The following is a 12,201-nucleotide window of genomic DNA, read 5'->3' as shown; positions in this document are numbered from 1 at the left end:
ACCAAAAAAAAAAAAAACCAAAAAAAAAAACTGGATGTGGTGGTGCACGCCTTTAATCCCAGCACTTGGGAGGCAGAGGCAGGCTGATTTCTGAGTTCGAGGCCAGCCTGGTTTACAGACTGAGTTCCAGGACAGCCAGTGCTACACAGAGAAATCCTGTCTTGTAAAAAACAAAACAAAACAAAAAAGAGCAGCAAGTGTTCTTAACTATTCAGCCATCTCTCCAGCCAGTGCCACTGTTTAACAATGGCACTTAACAACAAGAATGGTAACTATTTTAGACACAAATAAATTTTCAGAGGGTATTTCAGTTTTAGTGTCCTAAGAGTTCAGCTTTATTAATACTTTTATTGACAGTGGCCTCTCTAGGCCACATGAAATCAAGACTTCTAATCATTCACTCAAAAATATACTTACTAAGCTCAGAGTGGTGGCACATGATTTACCCCACCCCATCCCCTCCCCACCCAGGATTTGGGAGACAAAGGCAAGTAGATCTATGAGTTCAAGAACAACCTAGCATACACAGCAAATTCTAGGCTACCCAAACAAAAGGGGACAGGGCTCTTTCAGAGGACCTAGATTAAAGTTCTAGCACTCACATGGGAACTCTCACAACGGCCTGTAGCTCCGGTTTCAGGGGGATCTGACCACCTCCTCTATGCTTCCATGCCATGTACACACATACATGCATGGAGGCAAAACACTCCAACAATAAAGTAAAACAAGTAAATCTTTTTAAAACCTTCCTTCCTGTATCACCATCAGGGAAATGCCTTGGAAAAGCAAGTTTTCCTCTGCTCATTGTATGAAGTACAGAACTGTAGGAAGTTTGCTACCACCAATAAGGAAGTATTAGGAGAGTCAGCCAGAACAAACTGCTGTTATTTCATAAAACATGCATTACCTTTGCAGCATTGATATTCCCAGATTGAACCTTTCTTCCAGACTCACGCTTTGTGTTCTGACCTAAAACAGACAAAAACACATGTCAACAGCCCAGTGTACACAATCATTTTATTTCCCAACTTAAAGAAAATACTACATTTTAATGTATATATTAGGTGTACAAATGCTTGTAACAACTGTGAGGTCAGAAAACAACTTTCAGAGTTAATTTTCTTTCTATCATATGGGTGCCAGGGATCAAACTTGGTCATCCAAGTCAGGTAGGGTGGCGCATGCCTTTGACCCCAGCACTTAAGGCAGTCAGGAGTATCTCTGTGACTTGGAATATATATAGAGAACCTGCCTCAAATGAAACAAACAAACAAACAAACAAACAAAACAAAATAGCAACACCAAAAAGACCTCCAGTTATTATTAGGCTTAATGTCAGGAGCTTTTTTTTTTTTTAAACCTGTTGAGCCATCCTACCACCAACCCTATTTATCAAGTTTTGAAAATAAAAATAAACACAAAGTTTTCAGTGTATAACCAGCAGTCAATTACAACTGTTTAAGGTTGAGCGTGGTAGCATATGCCTTTAATTTGAGCACTGATGCAGATGGATTTCTGTGACTTGAAGACCAACCAACTTGGTCTATAAAGTGAGTTCCAGGCTAGCCAGTTACAAAGTGAGATCCTGTCTCAAAAAGCACATTTAGTGGCTGGAGAGAGAGATGGCCTGGTAGGTAAAACTTTTGGAAGTTCTTGCAGAGATCTCTGCATTCATTTCCAGCACCAACATGGCAGCTCACAATCATCTCTAACTACAGTTCCAGGGGATCTGATGTCCTTTTCTGATGTCTGCAGGCACAGACATAGAGGCAGGCAAAAAACACAGATAATGAGAGAACCCCCCAGTACATTAAGAGATAACCTGAAATGCTTCAACTTCATAGTCTTGACCGGTACTTTCCTTGTATGCATGCTTACATATTTCCAGTGATTCATATCTTGAGATCCCTGAATGGGCCTCAGTAGGACAGTGATTTTTCTCAAGAGTGCACATCCCTTACAACCTCCCTGGGAAGAGGAGCCACAGAGTCTCAAAGATTAGAGACCAAGGAAGTCTGCATGTGAGGCTGGAAAGATGGTTCAGCTTCAATTCCCGTCAGGCAAAACACCCATACACAGACAAAAACAAACAAACAAACAAACAAAAGTATCAATCACAAGCCAAGGAATCTCATGATAGAACAGGAAAAAGACTAAAGCCTGAGAGCCACCCTGTAGGTAAACTTCTCTCAGGAGACAAGAGCAGAAAATAATGACTTCTTACACCTCTGGCCTGCTGCTTAAAACCTCATGGACTCGTCTACGACTGTGCAAGAGAGGTAGTGTCACTGAACCCCTCTGTCTCTCCTCCCAGTGTGGCCAGACTAAATCTGTTTTCCTCTTTACTATGTCTAACTTTGACCCAGGCTTACTGAGTTATTCTCAATAGCTCAGGTAACTGACAAGGAACTGGTGCTCTTTACTGAGATGAGTGGCCTTCCCTAAAGAGGAAAGAAAACCAGGAAAGAAAAAAAAAAAAAAAAGAAAGAAAGAAAGAAAGAAAACCAGGAAAGGAATCTGGGAGAACTGGCTGGTGGGAAAGATCACATCCAAGATCGCCAGGAATGTCATTTCAGAACAAGGGTTGCTGAATGACCGCTACTGAAAAGATGCCATTTCCGATTCGATCTTCCGGTATAGGCAGCTTTTACTTACCAACTTAACTAACAACTCTACTACAGCCTTCTAAATACTGATGCTAAAGTATAAATCAAGCGAGCTGCCGTTAAGTCACGCCTCTACGGAGGGATGGACCGAGGATAGGAAGCAAGGCCTACCGTTAAGAACCATCATTACTATCTACACGGAAACCATGCTGTAAAGGACACGGGGGCGTGGAGGGTGGCGACTAAAGAACGGAACACGAATAGGATGAAGCACACGTAAAGACTAGCGACTCCGAGAGCGGAAAGTCATTTTGTCAAAAGAAGGCGACAGGAGAGGCAGGAGGAGAAAAGTGGGGAAGGAGCTTCCAAGGCGGAAAGACCACTGGAAGGCACGAGGGCCGAGTCATGGCGGGACGGAGCTGGGCAACACTGGCCAGCTTGGGGAGAGAGGGGCGGAGAGAGCCATCCCTTCCCTGAACTCACTGAGCACGAGCACTGGACGGTGGCCCATCATGGCGGCACGACGCAGAGCCGACTCTCCAGAGCTGGGGGTAATCGGCAGAACCTTCTGGAGAGAAGAGCAGCGAAGAAAACGCTGCCTCCTCAGGACTGACACAGAAACCTGCTAACCTCTGAAGTGCCGCCAATCACCAAACTCATTTTATTGATTGGCATAAACATAGGCCAATCGACAGTATTAGCCCCGCCCTCTACGCAAGAAAGGCAAGGCAAGTTAGATAGAGAGGGCATGATGTAGGGGACTGGGAGACGCAAGCGCTTGCGCATTGGCGTGGCCGCTCCCGGCCGCGTGCGGCCAGAATGTCTGCGCAAGCGCCAAAGCACGGGCGGTTAGCTGGCTCGCTACAGCGCATGAGTACCCACTAGTGGTGGGTACTGGGGTGGAGGCTTTGGATTAATGCTGTAGGTGAGATCATGAAGCTCTATTTTGTCCATCGGTTCTCGTCCGACCGTGAAGGCCAAGGAAGGCATGATAGTTCTCTACTTTTTATCTCAGCTTTAGCAGTAGGGAGGAGTAGAGGAGCCAGAAATACCCGTCGTGGCCCGAGAGATTGAGGCAGTGTAAAAGTGGAAGCTGTCCTACGGGGCGGGGAGGCAACGTCTCGGCTCCCCGCCTCCCCGGAGCATGCTGGGAGTTGTGGTTTACTGCTCTAGACGCGCTGGTTTTCTTTTTTTTTTAAAAAAAAAGAAGGAAAATTCTTGTTCTTTAGATGTACCTATTTTTTATTTTATGTGTATGGTTGTTTTGCCTATGCGTATGTAAGTGCACCACTTGTGAGAGGCGATCAAGAGGGAGTCTGATTCTCTGGAACTGGAATTGATTGTGAACCGCCACGTGGGTGCTAGGAAGCAACCCTGTCTGCGGGACCATCTAGTGCTCTTAACTGTTGAGCTATCTCTCCTGTCCTAATGTATTACTTCTTAGAAAGATACTTTGAGTATAAGGCAAAAAGACGTAAAGGAGGATCGCTCACATTTTCACCTCCCCCGAATATCCTAAGTCGTGTTTCTGAGTCTTCTCCGCCCCGCCCCCCCGCCCCCCCTTCAACAGCCTGATCACTGGTTAGTGACAAAAGAAAGAGAACTAGAGTTTTTTTTTAAATTACCGTATTATCTTTACCAGAGTTCTAAGGCTGGCCTAAAACTCGTCGTATAGACCAGGCTGGACTCAAACTGGAGACAACCCTCTTTCCAGATCACCCCATATATAGGAAAACAAAACAAAACAACAAAAAAATAAGGCTAGTAATTAAACAGAAGTCTCAAAAAGCCATGGCATGTTTGTGATAGATTTAAAGTTCGTATTTGGTATGCTTTGTCTTCGGCAGTGAAAAGGCACTAACAAGAACTCTGCCGAAGGGAATTGGAGAAAAATTGACAATTTCAGAACAGTTGTTTGCTTGGTGTGGTAGCACACCCCTGTAATGAACTCCAGAGGTTGAGTCAAGAGGATAGCGTCAGACTCCCTGGACCACATAAGGGAGACAGCCTGGAGGGAAGGCTCAGTGGGCTAAGCGGGTATATTGCTCTTGCAGAGAAGCTCAGCACAATTCCTTGAACTGATGTCTGGCTGCTCACAGTCACCTCTCAAGGGAGATCTACTCGTATATGTACATATTCACATAATTAAAAATTTAACGTTTCAAACCAGACACCTCTATGAGATGGTGTATACACTGTTATACACTGTTACACTTTGGGTTTTAGTGGGAGTGCTTAGGAAAGAAGACACTGTTGTTTGACCATGTGACCCTATTATTCTTTCCCAGGCACCAGACCTGTTGCTGTCGAGATGGAGATGGAGCAGCACACTAGTAACGCTACTAAGGAGAAAGGTGTGTCACAGCCCCTGCATCCCCTCCCTCAGAAGCCAGCCTTCCGGATTCACTCAGTGTTTGCAGAAATGACTGGCTTGACCTGCTACTTGGTTACTTAGAAAGTACTTGTGGGATATTTTTGGGTAAAGGAGATAGGTCTAACTTTGCTGGCCATGGAACTCACTATCCTTACTTGAGACAACCCTTTTGCCAGAGCAGCCACATCCCAAGGATTATAGGTATGACCTACTGTGTCCAGCTTTTTTTTTTTTTTCTTTTCTTTTTCCTTCTTCTTTTTAAAAGAGTTGTTATATAGACCAGCATGTCCTCAAACTCGAAATAGTCCTGCTGTAGACTTCCCAGCTGCTGAGTTGACAGGCATGTACTACCTACCTGGCTTTGATGAGTTATTTTTACAGCGCTTGTAAAATGTCAGTAAGTAGATCACAGCTTTGCTGTCTACAGACCCTGGTTTAATTCCATGCAACTGCCATGTGCCAGTTGTGGAATCCTGACCAAATTTTATTAACATGAGATTCCTCAAGTACAATGCTGCTAATACTGGCTACTACCTAGGACCATTGAAAAGGATATGTCAGGGCACTGCGGAGGTGGCTCAGTGGGTAAAGACCTTGCTATGCATACATGGGGATCTGAGTGTGGCTCCTCTAAATCATATAAAAAGCCAGATATGGTGGCATATGTCTGTATCCCCAGTACTTAGGAGGCAGGGTTACGAGCCACCGTGTGGTGGTTTGGAATTGAACTCTGGAAGACCAGTCAGTGTATTTAACCTCTGAGCTTTTTATATGATTTAGAGGAGCCACACTCAGATCCTCAATATGTAGCCAAGGACTCAAGGAACTCTGATCCTCCTGTTTCCACCTCTCAAATACTGGCATTACATACACATACCACTTTACATGTGCATTCTGGGGATCAAGCCCATGTCGTGGTGCATGGTGGGCAAATGACCAGTAAGCTGCATCGGGCCCCTACCTCCATCTTTCTTGTCTTTTTTGGTTACACTGTCTCATGGTCCCAGCTTTTCCACTTGCCATTCATTGCTCTTCTGTCTGCTCCATCACTTCTTTTCATCCTTCAGGTGCTAGAGCAGTTACTCGGGGGCCAAATTCTCTCTCTCTCTCTCCCTCTCCCTCTCTCTCTCTCTCTCTGTGGTATAGGAAGCTAACTTTTTTCTTTCTTTTTTTTTTGGGGGGGGGATAAGGGGCGGGAACAGAATGTACAAGACAGGATTTATCTGTGTAGCCCTGGCTGTCCTGGGACTCACTATGTAGACAAGGCTGGCCTTGAACTCACAAAGATCTGCCTGCCTCTGCCTCCCAAGTGCCGGAATTAAAGGCGTGCGCCACCACTGTCCAGCTTTTATTTTTGTAGCTTTCTATTCCCTTTCTGAGGCTGGCTAGCAGCTGGACCTGCCACCCAAACTTAGGCCACCTCTTGTTCTCTGGTTTGATTTCCTACTTTCACCTTAGAACCCGTTAGTTCATCTAAAATGTGATTATGATGAGATGACAGAATCCCACCGCACGCTGTCTTGAGTACACATGGGAACTTAGGCGCTTGTGCAGCTGGTTCCGAGAGCTCAAGGGCTGTGGAGTCCAGAGCATCTGGGCTGGAACTGAGAGTTCTGACTGTTGGAATCTGTCCATCTGTCTATCCGTCCTCTTCTTCCTCTGAGGAAGTCCCCAGTTTTTATGATATGCTGGCCTAATTCAGTAGCTCCCATTGGGCCCAACTTTATGTCTCTCCCAGCACAGCCAACCAAAGAAAGTTAGTTTTGTCTTTGTGGGTTTTGCCTTTGGTTGTTTATTGAGACAGTCTTTTTTTGTTTGTTTGGTTTGTTTTTTGTTTTTTGTTTTTTTCAAGACAGGGTTTCTCTGTGTAGCCTTGGCTGTCCTGGAACACACTTTCAGAAATCCGCCTGCCTCTGCCTCCGGAGTGCTGGAGACAGTCTTTTTTTTTTTTTTTTTAATTAATTAATTTATTTATTATATGTAAGTACAGACACTCCAGAAGAGGGAGTCAGATCTTGTTACAGATGGTTGTGAGCCACCATGTGGTTGCTGGGATTTGAACTCCGGACCTTCGGAAGAGCAGTCGGGTGCTCTTACCCACTGAGCCATCTCACCAGCCCCGAGACAGTCTTAATATGTAGCCTGGACCTTGCAGATCCTCTAGTGCAGTCGGCTTCCTAAGTGTTAGGATTGTAGGTAGGCATGCTACTGTGTTTAGCGAAGAAAGCTTTGACACACATCATTGTTGGTTTGCTGATCCTGCGACTTGACTGTCCCACCCTACTGTCCATGTGCTTCCCCAGTGGGCCAGCACAGTTGCAGAGGGTAAGATGTCAGCATTGGCCTGTGCTGGGTCACGCCCTGCTTATTTGTAGTGGTGAGAAGCTCTGCAGTCCAACTGGGGTCCGGGGAAAGAATAATTTCCCAGAGGACAATTACTCAGTAGATAAGAACAGTTGTCTGAGCCGGGCGTGGTGGCGCACGCCTTTAATCCCAGCACTTGGGAGGCAGAGGCAGGTGGATTTCTGAGTGAGAGGCCAGAGCCTGGTCTACAGAGTGAGAGGCCAGCCTGATCTACAGAGTGAGTTCCAGGACAGCCAGGGATACACAGAGAAACCCTGTCTCAAAAAACAAACAAACAAAAAAGAAAACAAACAAACAACAAGAACATATGTCTGGGAAGGAGCTCACCAGCTTCTCAAAATCAGGTTTTCCTTCTGATTTGGCTTTTTGTCAAAAGTAACATAGTTACCAATTTTAGAATCTCTTCTAAGGCCAGGTGTGACTCATTCTTAGAATCCCCAAACTTGGGAGGTATCTGGATTGTCATAAGTTCAAAGTTACCATGGGTTATATAGAAAGTACTAAGCCAGCCTTAGTTATATAGCAAGACTCTGTCCCAGAAAAGAAAAGAAAAGAAAAGAAAAGAAAAGAAAAGAAAAGAAAAGAAGAGAAAAGAACTCCCCCAAACAAAAAACTTTTCCATGTGCAACTCACTGTATTTAATGTACAAAAAGAAAAGGACATTTTAATCCCCCCTTTTTTTGAGACAGGGTCTCACTATGTAGCCGTGGTTGGCCTGGGCTTTGCTATATGGGTCACCTGGAACTGGAGTTACAGGTGGTTCTGAGCTGCCTGGCGTGGGTGGTGGTACCAAACTCTGGTCCTCTGGAAGAACAGCATGCTCTCTGAACTGTTGAGCCATGTCTCCAGCTCTTGAAATACAAATTTTAAGTGTTAGCAACCAGTTCATATTCCCCTTTAGTCAGGGTCTCACGGTATGCACCTGGCCAGCCTAGAACTCACTACGTAGACCAGGCTGGGACAGCATCCAATGCTTAGCGGTGAGAAGGGCTTGAGTGCTGTGGAGTGAGTGTTCCCAGAGATGCAATGGCCTCTGCCTTCTGGGTGTTAGGAGTAAAGGCATGCCCTAGCATCCTGGCTCAGTCCTACTTTCTAACCCTTAGGGGTGGAGGGACCATTATGTTAAGAGAAAGCTTAAGAATCCTTGATGTGGGCTGGTGAGATGGCTCAGTGGGTAAGAGCACCCGACTGCTCCTCCAAAGGTCCAGAGTTCAAATCCCAGCAACCACATGGTGGCTCACAACCATCCGCAACGAGACCTGGCGCCCTCTTCTGGAGTGTCTGAAGACAGCTACAGTGTACTTACATATAATAAATAAATAAATCTTTAAAAAAAAAATCCTTGATGTGATTATAAAGAGAGGCTTCTGGGGTTCAACCTCACACCAAGGACGATGGGCCTCCTCCCCCTTCTCTTTCTTCTCGTCCCCCTTTCCTGACTGGCATTTCCCCAGGGCTTCTCACCCTGCAGCCTTATCCTTGCCCTGTTGCCAGTCTTCATGTTGTGTTATCCTTTCTCCTACTCGGTTCCTTAAACGCTTTCCAGGTTTTCAGAGTCCAGTAAATGTCCCCACAGACATCTCCGATCAATTCTGTGCTCACATTAATCCCTTCCCCCTTTTACACTCTTATACTTAGCCACACACTTGGCTTTAGCTGCATATGATCACCCATAGCCCCAGTAAAAGCCTTACTTTTATCCAGGTATTACAGCTCATCTGGTTCTTTTTTTTTTTTTTTAAAGATTTATTTATTTATTATATGTAAGTACACTGTAGCTGTCTTCAGACACTCCAGAAGAGGGAGTCAGATCTCATTACGGATGGTTGTGAGCCACCATGTGGTTGCTGGGATTTGAACTCTGGACCTTTGGAAGAACAGTCGGGTGCTCTTACCCACTGAGCCATCTCACCAGCCCTCATCTGGTTCTTTAGTTGTCCAGAGAGTCTCGAGGAACCCAGCTTGTGTAGCTGGGTTCAACTGCTGGTCCTCTTTCTTGTATCTAAGTGCTGGGATTACAGATGCCACCATTGTGCCTAAAGATAATGTTTCATCTGACTCAATTTACCTCCCTAAATTGATAATGAGCAGTTGACATGTTATACGTGTCTCACCTGTATTTCTCAGTGTCTAGTACAGTAGCAAGCATGCAGTGCATATCAAGGAAGAATACTAGATTTTATGCCTACCCCTCCTGGTTTCCCCTTCTAACTCACATTGGTTTCTGTTTTCTATGTTTATCTTCCTGATACATAAGATACTTGGGTGGGGCCCTGGCTCTGCTTTCATAGGCCAGTTGCAGGGATTTAATTTGAAAGACAGTCTTATTCCTGCAATCCCACCTTTGAGAGACTGAGGCAAGAGGATCTTAGGGTCAAGGCCAGCCTGGGTTATTGACTTACTATGAAAAGAGGAGAAAGAACAAGAGAAATAGGGTAGCGGAAAGTAAGCTAACCCTTGTTAGAATGAGTTTTGATGTAGTCACCTGGTTTTTCAGCCAAAGAGGAAGATAGCGTTGTGTGTCTTTGTCCAGCAAAATCCTCCCCCAGTTACATTAATCTTCCAGCAAATTTCACGCCAGCTAATTTCTTGACCATCCAGACAAAGCTGTCTTCAGGTAAGGCTGTGGGAAGGCTTCCCAAGCAGACCCAGCCTCTGTTTTCAGGCTGGGAGTCAGGCTGAGCTGGTAGAATGCTTCCCCGGTGTGCACAAGGCCAGAGCCACACAAACGGGATAGATACAGTGGCATACGCTTGGGATGTGGAGGCAGGAGGATCAGAAAGAGGTCAAGGTTATCCTCAACTATGTAGCGTGCTCAAGGCCAGCATGGGCTATATGAGACCCTGACTCCAGTTTTTTCTTATTTTGTTGTTGTTTTGAGTTATTCCATAGCCTGGGTCTCTCTCAGGAACTCAGACTTGCTTCCTGACTCATCATCCCAAGAATTACTGTCATACAGCATCATGCCTGGCTCTATCAAATTTTCAGAGACTGAAGCAGATGTCTGTAAGTTCAAGACCAGCCTGGTCTACATGTTGAATTCCAGACCACCCAAAGATACATAGTGAGACCTTGTCTTAAAAAGAAAACAAATGTTGGGTGGTGGTAGTGCCTTTAGTTCCAGCACTTAGGAGACAGAGGCAGATGAATTTCTGAGTTCAAGGCCATCCTGGTTTACAAAACAAGTTCCAGGATAGACAGACAGGGCTAGACAGAGAAACCCTGTTTGAAAACAAAAACAAACAAGAGAAGAGCATTTATTCTTGCAGTGGACCTGGGTTAGGTTTCTAGCACCCACAAGTGGCTCACAGCCATCGGTAACTCCAGGGCCAGGAGATACAAAGTCCTCTTCTGACCTCCTTGGCCATCAGACAGACAGACAGACATGCAGGTAAAACACTCAAACACATAAAATGAAAAAAATCTGAAAACAAATAAAAACAGGAACAACAACAAAACGTTTTCTTAATAAAAGCCTGGGAGTCAAATGTGACATATACCTGTTAGGCCCGCACTTGGAAGAGAGTGGCTCAAGAAAGCCATCCTTGGAGATGGAGAGGGGGCTCAGCGGGTAAGGGCACTGGCTGGTTGAGAAGACAGAGTCCAATTCCTAGACCCCACATGGCAGCTTACAACCATTTTGTAATTCCAGTTCCAGAGGATTTAACATCCTCTTTCGGCCTCCAGAGGCACTGTATGCACCTGGTACACAGACAAGTATGTAAGTAAACACCCACACCCATAAATAAGTAACTCTTAAAAAAAAAACAACTTCCAAAACAAAAAGTTGTTCTGTTCTGTTTTTTAAAAAAGCTGGCTATCGGGCCAGAGAGATGGCTCAGTGTTTAAGAGCACTGGCTGCTCTTCCAGAGGACCTGAGTTCAATTCCCAGCAACCACATGGTGGCTCATAAGCATCTATAAGGGAGTCTGATCCCCTCTTCTGGCCTGCAGTTGTAAATGCAGCAGAGTACTCATACAATAAATTAAAAAAAAAAAAAAAAAAAAAAAAAAAAAAAAAAGCTGGCTATTCTCATTTAGATGGAGGCCAGCTTGAGCTATGTGGCTACTTGAGACTGTCTCAACCCCCACCCCCAAAGCAGCTGGAAAGATGGCTCAGTGGTTAAGAGGGCTGGCTGCTCTTCCAGAGGACTGGTGTTCAATTCCCAGCATGCACATAGTGGCTCACAACTGTCTGTAACTCCAGTTCCAGGGGATCTGACACCCTCACACAGATGGACATGCAGGCAAAACACAGTGCACATAAAGTAGAGTAAAATGAAGAAAGAAAAGGGAAGTGGAAAGAAGCTCTTCTTTCCTCCACCATCCGTGTGCACTATGCCCAATTCGGCTTCTTGCCATGTCTTCTCACAAGACTTTCAGAATCAAGTGATTCCTGGCCAAGAAACAAAAGCAAAATCGTCCCATTCCTCAGTGGATCCGGATGGAAGCTGGTAACAAAGTCAGGTTCAACTCTAAGAGAAGACACTGGAGGAGAACGAAGTTGGGTCTGTAAGGATTCACACAGTGGCAAGACTGAGGATTTATACTAAATTGTCATTAATCTTCCAGATGGATTTCAACATTTTTAACCTGGAGACTTGCTCGTGTCTTAAATTAGGATGTTTGTCCAGTAATAATATATAGAACCTTAAAACAAACAAACAAAAAGAAATGAAAAGAAAGGGTTTTTTTTTGTTTTGTTTTGGTTTGGTTTTTCAAGACAGGGTTTCTCTGTGTAGCCCTGGCTGTCCTGGAGCTCACTCTGTAGACCAGGCTGGCCTTGAACTCAGAAATCCGCCTGCCTCTGCCTCTCAAGTGCTGGGATTAAAGGCGTGCACCACCATTGCCAGGCTAA

The 12,201-nt window shown here is 45.1% G+C and overlaps 2 protein-coding genes and 1 pseudogene across 3 annotated transcripts in view; 2 read left to right on the top strand and 1 right to left on the bottom strand.

Moving 5' to 3' along the window:
- The window catches only part of Cct3 (chaperonin containing TCP1 subunit 3), a 23,747-nt gene extending 20,501 nt beyond the window's left edge, over nt 1–3,246 (bottom strand). Inside the window, exons 1-2 of the mRNA XM_021157991.2 lie at nt 3,090–3,246; nt 908–969 (exon numbers count right to left, since the gene is read on the bottom strand). Coding sequence (XP_021013650.1) covers nt 908–969; nt 3,090–3,120 — 93 coding nt within the window. The 5' untranslated portion in view covers nt 3,121–3,246. The remainder of the gene's footprint in view (nt 1–907; nt 970–3,089) is intronic.
- A 110-nt stretch (nt 3,247–3,356) lies between these two features.
- Nucleotides 3,357–12,201, top strand: part of Tsacc (TSSK6 activating cochaperone) — a 10,452-nt gene continuing 1,607 nt past the window's right edge. Inside the window, exons 1-3 of one of the 2 annotated variants that reach the window (XM_021158764.2) lie at nt 3,357–3,531; nt 4,895–4,960; nt 9,842–9,961. In XM_021158764.2, coding sequence (XP_021014423.1) covers nt 4,918–4,960; nt 9,842–9,961 — 163 coding nt within the window. In that variant the 5' untranslated portion in view covers nt 3,357–3,531; nt 4,895–4,917. Of the gene's footprint in view, nt 3,593–4,894; nt 4,961–9,841; nt 9,962–12,201 lie in introns of both variants that reach the window. The other variant, XM_021158765.2, reaches the window with a different exon arrangement.
- On the top strand, nt 11,704–11,859 carry LOC110291553 (annotated as a pseudogene).

Source organism: Mus caroli, chromosome 3 (genome assembly GCF_900094665.2).
Source record: "Mus caroli chromosome 3, CAROLI_EIJ_v1.1, whole genome shotgun sequence".
NCBI lineage: Eukaryota > Metazoa > Chordata > Mammalia > Rodentia > Muridae > Mus > Mus caroli.
Note: the sequence above shows the minus strand (reverse complement) of the source record. Positions and strands in the feature narration are given on the sequence as shown.